General features: G+C 41.8%; 1 protein-coding gene across 1 annotated transcript; it reads left to right on the top strand.

The window, feature by feature from the left end:
* Positions 1–237: 237 nt before the first annotated feature.
* On the top strand, positions 238–8,639 carry ADGRF4 (adhesion G protein-coupled receptor F4). The gene is made up of 8 exons (XM_071807309.1): positions 238–348; positions 1,302–1,338; positions 1,482–1,642; positions 2,222–2,512; positions 3,245–4,609; positions 5,493–5,534; positions 5,634–5,693; positions 7,745–8,639. The coding sequence occupies exons 1-8, from the start codon at positions 271–273 to the stop codon at positions 7,748–7,750; spliced, it is 2,040 nt and encodes a 679-aa protein (XP_071663410.1). The 5' UTR covers positions 238–270; the 3' UTR covers positions 7,751–8,639.
* Positions 8,640–13,296: the final 4,657 nt, after the last annotated feature.

Here is a 13,296-nt window from a genome sequence, read left to right as displayed (position 1 = left end):
AGTTTACAATAAATTATTAATGCAGTAACGGTGCTAAACAGATGTTTTTCATTATTATTTTTAAGAAAATGGTCACAAATAATTCTCATTAATAAAGTTAATAAATGATAATATCTGAAAATCACCTTGCAAACCCAGTAAAGACAGTCTTTGGGATAGGCTTAGCTGCCCTCTTACTAGGATCTGGACTAAGTTCACAGGTGAAAACAGATATGTCTAAACTTCATTAACATCTTGTTCTTCCAGGAGGAAAGCAGCAAATGTGAAGTGATGAAGGTGAGGGTAGCACACTGCCTCGTCCTTTGGGCTCTGCACTTCTTCCCAGCCGTGCCACACACAGCTCTCAGGGTAAGTTTCACTAGACCAGGTTGCTTGAAGTCCCATCCAACCTGGCCTTGAACACTTCTGGGGATGGGACATCCACAGCTTCTCTAGGCAACCTCTTCCAGTGCCCCCCCACCCTCATGATAAAACATTTCTTCATTATGTCCAATCTAAGCCTACCCTTTTTCAGTTTGAAAACCATTGCCCCTTGTCCTATTACTACAAGAGAGGATACTTTGAAGTATTCAAGAAGCTGAATATGCCAAGCAACCTCCAGCACAACTCTTGGAGTGTTAGACATCTCCTGTTCGGCCTGTTCTCTCCAGCAATAACTCTGATTTCCAAGGCATTGTGTAGCCAAGCTTTGCTTCCAGACTGAAAGCTTTGGGTGGTTGTAGATGATAGAATGTTAACCAAGCATTGACAACCAGGTCTGACCACCTGTTCTAATTGCATCTTGCTGTAGGACATGCAGTCCCAGCAAGTGGTCCTACCTGCAGAAGGCTGGTATGCCTGACTGGGGGTTGCTTCCCAGTCGGGAAGGAACAAAGTGGCTAATTCTGTACACTGTAATTCTGTGTAGCTACAGCTCTATCTTATGGCAGAAGTCATGCAGATCATATAGCCTCACCAACAAGTCACATATTCTCATCAGTATGAGAAATACTGGAGAGCTTAAGCCTAATACAGGCCTTTTGACTGAGGAATAACTGCTGGAGGCATGTGTGATCCTGTCACTTCAGTCGAAGGATGCAACCAAAGGCTTGATATAGAGACACAAACCGCGAGTAGAGTTCTCTAATTGATCTGTACAAGCAAGGGGCCATCAGCTCTGCATTCTGGACCTTGAGAAGACTTCTGGACTTCAAAGGGACTATTTTGCCCTTGAAATCACTTTTCTATTTTGTGCCAAGAAGTCATCTTTTACTTGTTTATTTTAACATTCAATCTACATTCCACTTTTCCTTATTTTTCAGGTTCTCAGTAAGGAATCAAAGAGTGGTAATCAGCAAGGTACAGAGAATATCTATGATGTGTCTTTTTAATTTAATGAAATGTTATCAGTTATCAATACTTTACTCCTCTGATACTCACCTCATGGACCACAGTATGCTGTCTTACATCTTGTAATAGTATCTGCTTGATTTGTTTTCCAGATGAGTGTATAAATCTAATTCCCTGCAAAGATAACGGAGCTATATGTATTCAGCCTTGTTCTCCCTCCTTCCATGGGGAGACAAGTTTTGTCTGCAAAGACAGAAAGTGGAAAATGTTCACAGATGCCTGTGCAAGCCTGGATGTTCAGTCCCTTTTTCAGGTGAGGTGACTGTTATGCATCTACTTTGACCTACACTTGTAATTTCTTGCAAAGATAACCCATTCCTCCATACCTTTTAAATCCTGAGCAAAGGGAAGAAGGTGGGATCCTAAAATACAGATTAATTTGGTAAGAGGCTTTGACTTCATCTTAAATCAAGTAATGGGAAATGAATTTGGGAAATTCCTGTATGGAAATACAATTTAGAAATTAAGTTGCCTTGTTCACTTTGTTAGTGTCCTTCACGTGGATCTAAACAAAGACAGATACATTATTATGAACCTGAGAAGGAACCAACACAAATACCTGTAACAATCAGATGATTCATGGTAAATTCTCCCCCAGCTACAAAATAAAGAAACTTATTCAAGTCATTTCAAGAATAAAGCACTGTATGTAGTTGTGGCCTCTTCATTCATGCATGTTTTACAAGCAAGATGTTCTTCTCAGGTGAGCTTTGGTCCTGGACTTCAGACCGTTCGGCACATTCATTGCACATCCCAGCGCTGTACCTCTTGCCTGGTTGTAACTGTAGCTTCACTTCAATTAATTTTCTCAAATTTATTTTCCCTTCTCCAGAGGATTTTTGAACATAAACTGGTTCCAAGCTCTGGAGGACATGTTAGTATTGCTGGAGGACACCTTCCTTTTGTTGGGGGTGGAAAGCCAGTGCTTGGGAAGCCTGGAGATGGAGCAAAATATTTTGGTGCTGATGACCGTGAGAACAGTAACTGCCAAGCTGATTTTTCATGCATCATCCCAGATATCCTGTCGTCACCAGCCATTCCAGGAAACATTGCAGATATAGTGGAATTGCTGAAGAAGATTTCCCAGCTCTTATCAGAGAATGTCAATAGGGGAAAAATGCAGGTATGTACTTTCATGGGTTTCAAGAGGTGTTTCTGAGCTTGCCAGAGGATCCATACAGTGTTTTGTCCTTATAGCCACTATCCAATGAAGTGGTGACGGCAAGTCACATGGAGATCACCTGGAAGGAGTGTCCAGAGAGGGCCAGGTTTTGTCAGAGACACTGTTTGACCTACTCATATGTGGTGAAAATACTCTGTGAATTTACTTTCTTTAAAAGCAAAAGTTTTCAGGAACTGCTATTATAGACATGGGAGAGCAGTAGAAGGAAGGATTAATCTTCAAAGTGTGACACCGTAGGGAAGGCAGCCTTGGAGAAGCTGACCCACAGCTGCGTTGGTATGTGTTGCACAATAGAAACTGAAATCTTTCCCTGATGAACTCAGAAATCAGAGATGTGGGGAAAGAAATGTAGGGAGGGTGATGTAGGCAGACCTGCTTAGTGGGTCAGCATCTGGAACAGAACTTCAATGTCCTGATTTTTGCCTTTTATTTGCTTCTCCAAGCGCCTTTTGAACTATGATATGAAGAGGGCACGACAATTCTGGTAGTAACCATGTCAATGAGGTATTCGGGTTTGACCAGCATGGATCATGAGAACCTGTTCATTGTCAAAGAATACTCCCTTCATAAAATTAACTTTTAAATTAAATGAGCCTTTCTGAAGGCTCTGCCAGTAGAATAATAGTTGATTTCTTTTAACATGAAAAATAATGTGTTTTTTTCTTGTTTCAGAGTTACAGCAGGATAGCAAACCATATTCTGAACAGCTCCATTGTTTCCAACTGGGCTTTTGTAAGGGACAGAAATGCTGGTTCAATATTACTGGATTCGGTGAATGCATTTGCTGGGAAACTTCTTCTAAGGAATGGATCAGAAAGTATACAGGAACACTTCATCTCTACCAAAGGCTACAGCATCCATAAAAATACCTCAGGGAAGAGCTTTGATTTTTCTATGGAGTTCAATAGCACAGCCAACATCACTGGGCACCTGGTCATTCCAGAAGAAGAGCTTTTGAAGTTACCCAAGACTTCCAAAGCCATCAGCATTGCATTTCCAACGCTTGGAGCCATTATAGAAACCAGCCAGTTGGACCCTGGTCTTGTGAATGGAATGGTGTTATCGGTGTCTCTGCCAGAAGAGCTCCGGCATATTTTACTCACCTTTGAAAAGGTGAACAAACTGGAGAATGTCGAGGCTCAGTGTGTTGGGTGGCACTCTACCAAAAGGAGATGGGATACCAGGGCGTGCACAATGAAGCTGGACAACACCAGCACTGTTGTTTGCGTCTGCAAGCATCACCACCGGACGTACAAATCCTTCTCCATTTTGATGTCCCCCACCGTGCTGCGAAACGCGGTGCTGGATTACATTACACGCATAGGGTTGGGTCTTTCCATCCTCAGCTTGGCTCTCTGCCTCACCATCGAGGCCGTCGTCTGGCAGCATGTCACAAAAACTGAAATAACCTACATGCGTCATTTTTGTTTGGTCAACATTGCAACATCACTTCTCATTGCTGATGTTTTGTTCATCTTGGCAGCTATCGTGCACAATACAGCCCTAAACTACCCGTTATGTGTAGCAGCCACTTTTTTCCTGCACTTTTTCTATCTTGCCTTGTTTTTCTGGATGTTTACCCTGGGCCTTTTGATTCTCTATGGATTATTATTAGTTTTTTTTAAGATAACAAGACCTGTATTCATAGCTACAGCATTCTCTATTGGATATGGATGTCCCTTGGTCATATCTATCCTCACTGTTGCTATTACTGAACCAAAAAATGGGTATTTAAGGAGCGGAGCCTGCTGGCTCAATTGGTACGAGACAAAAGCCCTTTTGGCCTTTATTGTACCTGCTCTGAGCATCATTGTTGTGAATGTAGTGGTGGTGGGGGTGGTTGTGGCAAAGACTGGGAGATCTTCTGTTGGAGAAGGCTGCAAGTCACAAGATTTGAGCAACATGATCCGAATTAGCAAAAACGTTGCCCTTCTGACACCTCTTCTCGGTCTCACCTGGGGGTTTGGATTAGCAACTATTGTCGACAGTCACTCTCTGCCATTCCACATTACGTTCGCGCTACTGAACGCCTTCCAGGTAAAAATAAAGAGACTGGGAATAGCACGTGCTCGAACTTCAAGCCCTGGCAAAGGCAGCAGATCAAAGAGGGGCTGGCAGCATGTGTTGTGATGACGAACAGGACATAAGCTTTCCTTTCAGCTCAACTACTTCACATGGTACATGCACTAGGCATCCTGCATTGACATTGCAGATGGGTACTGGAACAAACTGGTCAGTGTAAAGTGTGACTTTTTAGCAGGGCCTGTTAGATAGGACAAGGGGTGATGGTTTTAAAATAAGGGAGGGGAGATTCAGGCCAAACATGAGGAAGAAATTTTTGACAATGTGGGTGGTGAAACCCTGGCCCAGGTTTCCCAGAGAGGTGGTGGATGCCCCATCCCTGGAGACATCCCAGGCCGGGCTGGACGGGGCTCTGAGCAACCTGATCTGGGTGAAGATGTCCCTGCTCATGGCAGGGGTTGGACTGGGTGAGCTTTAAAGGTCCCTTCCAACACAAACTATTCTATGATTGAATTATACACAGAAAATTCTAGCTTAACTCATCAGCATAAACATCCAATGTTGCCTGACATCCCGTTGTATGCCCAGGCTGCCTAAGCTCTTCTTGGCTAATACAGTTACTGAGTGGGATGAGAAAGTCCTGGTATGTAACCCATCAGTCCAGTTAGTAATGAGGATTAGCATCTGTTATAGACCCATTCCTGACATGCCCAGGGAGCCCACGTTACCTGGGTGGATAGACTAATTTTGCACATTGTTGTTTCCTGAGTTATAGGTGCTGAGATCTATTACAATCATAAAAACATTATTTCATCTGTCCTTAAGGAAATAGCACCTAGATTTAAGAAACATCATGTGGTTATTCTGGTTTTGTTAACTATTTTTTGCAATTTTTTAGGGATTCTTCATCCTGTTGTTTGGGACACTTCTTGACAGAAAGGTACTGGGATCACTTCAGCACTTATTCTGGATTATATGAACATCTTCTACACTTGGATAAGTTATTCCCCTTATTTTTCATATATTTTTTTATCTACAGACAAGAGAAGCCTTACGAGGGAACTGCCTTTCATCAAAGCGAAAGTGTAGTCTAGCAAAGGTGAGGATTCTTTTTTTCCTCTTTAATGGCTTAATTTAAAATTTATACCAACTTATGCACCTTCTTATTTGTACATGGAGAGAGTGGAACTATGCACTAAAACATACCTAGTTTAACATTTTTCTAAGGCAAGTACTTGCTGAAGGGAATACAGGTATTTCAAAATATGTTGAGGTTATCAAGCTTCTAAGTATTAGAAGTAACAATCCATAGATTTTTATGAACTCTACATAACCTCCTGCTGCAGTTACAAAAAGAAAAATGGTATTTTAACCTACTCTCTTCACCTGTAGGTGAGAATGCCCATGACTTTTTTTTCCCATCTGCATACTAGATCTACTTAAAGGTTACTGCCTAAGTAAGGAGCAGAATTAGGAGTCCAAAATCCCAATGTAATGAGCTGTTTGTCACTCTCACAAACACATGGATCTGTATGACAGCAGGGCTGCTCTAGGATATCAGAGGATTGTTCCAATTCCAGCTGAATGTCAGCTCACGATGGAAATCACTCAGATCCCAGTCAGTATGTTTGGTGATAATATTGTATACTCATAAGAACTTGAGTGTTTTTGAATATCAGGGCAAATCATTAAACGGAAATGTTTAAACCTTAAGGAAACAACTGTGTTTGAGTTGCTTCCTAAGAAAATGCTGGCAGAATTGATGTGTTGACAATGAGTTAGTGTTTCCTATCTCTGCTGGAAAAACTTCATCTGCTGTTAGATTTCTTTTGGTACCAAGGCTTTAATGGTTTCACAATGTGTTTATGGAAAGGAGTTCCCTTCATCTGTCTCACAGGAGTCACCTGCAGCGCTCCTGCTATCCACCAAAAGAAACCGTCAGTTCAGTTTGGACTTTGGAAAAATAAAGCTATTTCCTTGCTTTTCTACAGCCTATTTGTTAATCAGTTCTGCCTCAAGTATTGAGAGCTGCATAATGTCTTTTAGCGATAGTGTGTCCAAATGCACTTGGTTTATGGGGATAGAATAAAGGGGTTATGGAAACTATACCTCCTTTCTGCTGTTAGCATTGCCTGGTGCGCTTTGAGTCACTTGATTCAAGAGAAGCTGTGGGTTTGTGCAACTTTGGGTTCCTCAGCATCTTTCCTCTCCAATTCGGTCTTCAGTTGCATCCAGCACTGCTGTTATGTGCTAAGTTTAAATGCAGTGCAGAAGGTCCTCTCTTAAAACCAAACGAATCCCCTCCCACAACGAAACAACCCAAAACAAAACATACAAATAAATCATTAGTAACAAGACCAGCCTCAAAACTTGTGCTGAAATTAACTATTTCCTACATAATAGAGGAAAAAGAGAAGGGAAGGATTTGAGATTGTTCCATATTTAATAAATGGGGATTATAGTTCCCACTTTTACAGATCTGAGATCTAAATAACGTAAAGGTACAAAAGATCAGGCTATAGGTCAGGATTGAATGTTTTAAAGTTAAAATGCTCTCAAGTCACAACCAACATAATATTCTGGAGACAACAGGTGGAAATATCACTAATGCCATAAGTCAGCAACATTTACTAAGAGTATTAAGTGATCTCATTGGGCACGACTTGATGTGGAAACCATGGCTGCCTGTGCCTAAGGACTTGGGTCAATGTTGTCACCTGGGTGGAAGAAACCACATGTAGAAGTTTACCATTGCATAACAGAGAGGGGGAAAAGATTAGTCATCCACTTTTGTAAATTTGGGTGTACACGTGGAACTCAACTCATGGGAGCTGGAAAAATTTGTCACACCTGAAACAACTGTTTAAAAAAAAAATTAAAAGTCTTATTTTAGAAAGCTTCATAGTGGGACTTTGTATCTGGGGGTTTAATGGTGAGTACATAAAACATCTAGAAGGGTTTTGCAGACCCTTACTTCAGGTCTCCTAGTTTCTCCAGACACATAAGAGCCCTTCTTCTGGCTCAGATTTTAAGATGACTGTCTGGTAGTGTTTCTTGCAGAAGAACACTGAGTCACCTCCCGTTTGAAATAGAACCTCCACCTACATTGGTGATGTATGTAATCTGACCTGCTGATTTATTTTCTCCTAGTCCTAGCAGTGGACAGTTGTCTTCAGTGGATCTGACCAGTGAGAGGAAAAGGAGCACTTCTTGCGCAGAAATCCTGGTTTGAGACAAGCTGAAGTGGGTGAGCAGCTCAGAGCATGGACAGCAATGTCTTAGAACGTTACCATGGGAAGCGTCGTGAAAACCAGAAGAGAAAAGACCCTGAACCTGCTGTCGGGATCAGGAAACCATCAGTGTTACTGCAGCTCTTGGAGGAAGCGTGCTGATATGTGAAAGTTGTTTCTTACCTTGTGAAAACTACTGTGAGGACAGTTTGTCCTTGTTTGCCATTTCAGCACTTCAGTTTCTTTTTTTTTTCTTTTTTCTTCTTTTTTTTTTTTCTTTTTTTTCCTTTCTCATGTCAGTGCAATAATGAACAGTACAGCATGTGAGGCTGTTCTAAAATGATTTAATTTTTAATGTGATATACAAATGTTGAGCATTATCTAGCTGGTTTGGACTATCCTTGTTCAAAAGCAATTCTGTCAGGTGGCACTGTATTAATACTTTTCACCTGTCCTCCCAGACAGATGGAGAATGTAACTCCATTTCTTCCTTTCATCTTCATCTCAACACTTGTTCACTCCACCTCAGTTCTTGTCTGTCAGAAGAACTGTACAAAGCCCTTGTTTGGTCTGTCTGGACAGGATTTTCATTCTTTTTCCAGTTCTGCAAGATGATGACAGAGATAAAGAAGAAGAAACACTCTGCAAATAATTAGCTTCCCTCTTCTGATATGGGAAGGCAAGCTTTGCATATGCTTCAGACTTGAATCAGGAGGATGGAGATCTGTGTCTCACGCAACATGCTAACCTAGGAAGCAGGTCATCCGTGTGAGATGGTGTATCTGGGTTCATTAGAAAAACAGTCCTTGGTCTGAGAAGCCCTTTCTAATGAAAGCTTTGATAAAAATGTTATTGTCTCTTGTCAGGACAAATCGATGCTTTCAAATGGAAATAAAGTTGAAATTTTATCATTGTTTCTAATAAATGGTCATTATCTCCCTCTACCAAAAGGAGTAGATAAATGTCCTTTAAAATTAGCTGGAATTACTGTAGTCAGAAATTGCTCATTGCATTGTGGCTTCACATACATTTCTTCACCATGAGGGTGCTGAGACACTGGAACACGCTGCCCAGAGGAGTTGTGGATGCCCCATCATTGGAGATGTTCAAGGCCAGGTTGGATGGGGTTGGAAATAGATGATCTTTAAGGTACCTTCCAACATAAACCATTTTAGGATTCTACTGTTCTATGAAAATTTATAAGGTTTTATTAAAATAATACTATTTAATGTCATCGACACCTCTTTATTGGAGGTGGATGAAAATGCCCTGGCAGATGAACTGCAGGATGTGGGGCATGTGATACGTACTGTGGAAAAACCCACAACCAGATGTTTCAGGGGGAGAAGCTGGGGCTCCGGAGGGTACAGCTCTGCCCTGGGCCATCAGACAGTTCTCGTCCCCAGGACTCTGCTGTTTCCTTACGTTTTCCTCTCTTGTCTTCTTTTCTCATAGGCTGTAGTCTTGTTACAAGAGACTTTCCCTGCTTCTTTCATACAATGCATTTGCACATTGGAGAGCTTTGATCAAGTAAAGATAATATTGGGCTTGTGTTCTGCTGTAACATAAATTTAAAAAGACCATTACCCCAAGGTCTGCTTCTTAGTGTCAAGCAGCATCTTCTGTGCTTTAGCTTCTTTCTCTCCTTGAAGTGCTTAGAGGGTTTTTTCTTTCCATCCCTTTCTGCCCCTTAATATAAGTTACATGTATCTTGGAATGGTCTCTGTTAAACCTATTCAGCATCATTAGCATCTCCTGCAAGTCCCTGCATGGACTTTTTTAATGTGGTATCAGAGCTACTTGCCTCTCATGCATGACGGTTTTATTTCATTGTGGTGGTATTGTACACCTGATTTTTGAATCAGCTACTGTATTTTAAAGAATAGTTCAGAGGCTGACACAAGATGTTTGGAGTCGGATGAAGGTGCTGGTCACTGTTCAGCATGTATCCTCTGCAGCCACAAACCTTTGTACAGGCACCGCTGTCACCGCCGAAGGAAGGAGACCACATTGTGCAGTTTGCAGCACAGAGAAAGTAACTGCTTTGCACCTGAATTTGCTGGAACGTATTTAAAGAGACCTCTGTTTCCCACCACTCCTTGGAGCCACATTTAATTTGGCTGTTATTTTTTGTTTGTTTCATTTACTGTTAACAGTGAAATTTTGTTAATGAAATACACAATGCAATACTACAAACTTGGGAATGAGTGGCTGGAAACCTGCCTGGCAGAAAAGCACCTGGGTGTGTTGATCAACAGCAGCTGAACATGAGCCAGTGTGTGCTCAGGTGGCCAAAAAGGCCACCAGCATCCTGGCTAGTGTCAGGAATAGTGTGGCCAGCAGGATCAGGGCAGTGATCGTTCCATTGTACTGGGCACTGGTCAGGCCTCACCTCAAATACTGCGTACATTTTTGGAACCCTCGCTACAATAAAGACCTTGAGGTGCTGGAGCAAGTTCAGAGAAGGGCAACGAAGCTGGTGATGGGTCTGGAGCACAAGTCTTATGGGGAGCAGCTGAGGGAACTGGGGCTGTTCAACCTGGAGAAAAGGAGGCTGAGGGGAGACCTTATCACTGTCTACAACTGCCTGAAAGGAGGTTGTAGCATGGAGGGGGTTGGTCTCTTCTCCAAAGTACCAAGTGATAGGACAAGAAGAAATGGCCTCAAGTTGCACCAGGGGAGGTTTAGATTGGATATCGGGAAAAATTTCTTCATGGAAAGGGTTGTCAGGCATTGGAACAGGCTGCCCAGGGAAGTGGTGGAGTCACCATCTCTGGAGGGTTTTAAAAGGCATTTAGATGTGCTGCTTAGGGCCATGGTTTAGAGGTGGACTTGGCAGTGTTAGGTTAATGGTTGGACTTGTTGATCTTAAAGGTCTTTTCCAACCTAAATGATTCTATGATTCAATGAAATGTTGGGATTTTTTGATAACGCCTGAAAATTTAAGAAAACTTGCCTCAGCCTGGCACTTAATCTTTCTCTCACGTGTGCACACATGTGTGTGTGAAAACACGGTCCATTACAAGTGTGGATTTACAGACAGTCTCAGATGAGGCTTCCCACATTCTATGCACCTTCTCCAAAATCCCAGGAATTTCAGCAGGAGTCTTGCCCAGGCAGTAACACTGCAGAAGGGATCTGTTTCACCTGCAGTTTACTGAGAAAAGTATCTAAGTGATTTATGAAAGGGTATTTGAAGTACTATGCTTATTTTCAGAAGCTGACATACAGAGAACTGTTTTACCCTGTGTTTTACGGTCATGTACCTATCTAAAAATAACTACGGGTTTACAGAGATGCAGTTAATGGTACAGAATGAGCACTGAAGTTTTATTTTTAATACCCCAAAATTGAAGTGACCAAGAGCATTTAATGAATAAATGTTTTTGAGGGGTGAAAGTTGTAGCTGTCCTCTATGGGTTGTGAACTGGTATTTCTTTAAATGCTGTGGACTGATGGCCAAGTTCTAATTGTAGCTGGGTCAGGGAGAAGTGGAAAATCACTAGAGTTGGAATTCTGCCAGTTTCCCAAATTATTGGTGTAGCAACAGCTTATTAATGTCAGTGTTGATTTGGTTAGATAGGCACCTTGATGTGCAGGAACTTGTTTTGGAACTGTTTTACCCTGTCTGTCAAGTGCTCAGACTTGAAAACCCCAAGTGTTCTTCACAAAGTGCCACAGTTAATGGGACAACTCTTTTTTGTTTTTTGTCCCCATAGACTGAAAGCATTGGTTGCGTGGCCAATCATAGAGAGATGTCAGACTAAGGCGTGGAAATGACTTTACAACCCTTGAGATTGTAAAGAAGGTATGTATTTACAATGTCGGGCACACACAGGGAATAGCTTTGCCCAAGATGTGTGTGTATTTTACAGTAGTTGTGAGCTTGGTTAAATACAGTAAACTGTTACATGTTCATGAAAGTTTTTAGGAATGCCTATATATATATATACATATTCATAACCTGTCCCTGAGAAGGCGGTTCTTATTAGAATGAGTTCCAGGAGACCATTTCCATAGCCTCCACCTCTGGCTCTTCCTGGTTGCAGCTTCACAGTTATCGTGAACCCGGGTCCTCTTCTCTGTACACGATCACATTTGGTCCAGTGTGATGAGTTGGTTAGGACTCAGACTGCTGAGTTGGTTAAACTGGCATATCTCCTGCCCTGTGCCCAAATTTCTGTTATCTAGTTCACCCAAGAATACACCAAGGATGGACCCAAGGATTATTATCTTTGCAAGGTGTCAGTGAAGTCCTGTTTCTTGCACAATAAGTTACACAAAACTAAGCAAGGCTAGGCAATAGTGATGTAGGTTAAAGGGTTAGCTCTCTCTTTAAGTGTTAGTTAGTTAATTATTATTTTTCTTTAAGTGTTAATTAGTTAATTGTTAATTCTCTGTATCAAGAGCTCCTTGGCCAGGCAGGAAAACAGAATTTTCTTGTGTCAAGGTTGACACCTTAAAAAAGTTCTTGGGCAGAATATTAATTTACCTCAAATACCTCAAGTTTTATGTTGCCTTTCCAGAGTCAGGCAATTTCCCCCCTCTTTTTCTATCTAACACAGGCATCTCCTTCACAGTTGGTGAATCAAAAGAGAGGAAGGTGCCAAACGAGCAAAGTCTTGGCAGGCTGTTAACAATGCTGCTGGGGCTGCCATGTAAAATGTGCTTGTGGTAGGTGCTCAGCACTGGTAACTCCAGGCACACTTCCAGCCTCCTGCCTGCAGCTCCAAGTACTGGTGGATGCTTGGCCTGTGGTCCTTCACAAAGACATCGCATGGCTCCGTGTCTGGCTCGCTGGTTTGCCTTGCTGAGAAGTGTCGTGATACCCTGAGGTCGGTCTGCTTGGCGTTAGGTGTGAACAGTACACAGTGTTAGGCAAGGAGGGTTTGTATGGTAATGTCCTTCCCAACATTAAATCTGATTTCAGGGTATTGGGGGGGAAGAACAGTTTTGGACACCCATCACTTTTTCACCTCTGGCCCCACAGTGAAGATGCACCTAAAATCTTTTGTGAGTGTTCTCCTAGGAGAAAGCCCCTTGGGAGCACTGCCTCCTTCCTTGGCTCCAGTTTCCATGGTTTTGTTTAGGCTAATAGTAGTATATGAGTGTATTTTTAGCACATTTGTAAATGTGATGAGGTAAAAATTATAAACCCAACAGTATTCCCCTTCCCTGTATTTAAGTCAGATGTCCCATTTGTGTCCTGTACACAGGGTGATGCTAATGACTGAGTTTATGATTTCTGACACGTTCTGCACTATAAACTAGATTTACCTTTTTTAGTTTTCATTCTGCCAAGGGGAACATAAACAATATAAAAAGCTATTTGGGTTATACATAGTTTTAACTTTTTTGTTATCTTTTGATGTAATCAAATGTCTTCATAGTTTTGCTCTGCATGCTGTAGTTAGAGCTGTTTTTCTTGAAGGCTTCCATCCTGGTATAGCAGACAAAACTTTCTAATGGTGT

The sequence above is a fragment of the Patagioenas fasciata genome, chromosome 3 (assembly GCF_037038585.1).
Source record: "Patagioenas fasciata isolate bPatFas1 chromosome 3, bPatFas1.hap1, whole genome shotgun sequence".
Lineage (NCBI taxonomy): Eukaryota > Metazoa > Chordata > Aves > Columbiformes > Columbidae > Patagioenas > Patagioenas fasciata.
The sequence above is the reverse complement of the archived record's forward strand: the minus strand, read 5'-3'. Positions and strand labels throughout refer to the sequence as shown.

What these genes read in the sequence shown, in the direction of transcription:
- ADGRF4 (XM_071807309.1), top strand. Translation starts at nt 271, where the DNA reads ATGAAGGTGAGGGTAGCACACTGCCTCGTCCTTTGGGCTCTGCACTTC. An exon ending in TGCCACACACAGCTCTCAGG is followed by an intron (nt 349 to 1,301) that starts GTAAGTTTCACT and finishes CTTATTTTTCAG; the next exon opens with GTTCTCAGTAAGGAATCAAA. An exon ending in TCAATAGGGGAAAAATGCAG is followed by an intron (nt 2,513 to 3,244) that starts GTATGTACTTTC and finishes TTCTTGTTTCAG; the next exon opens with AGTTACAGCAGGATAGCAAA.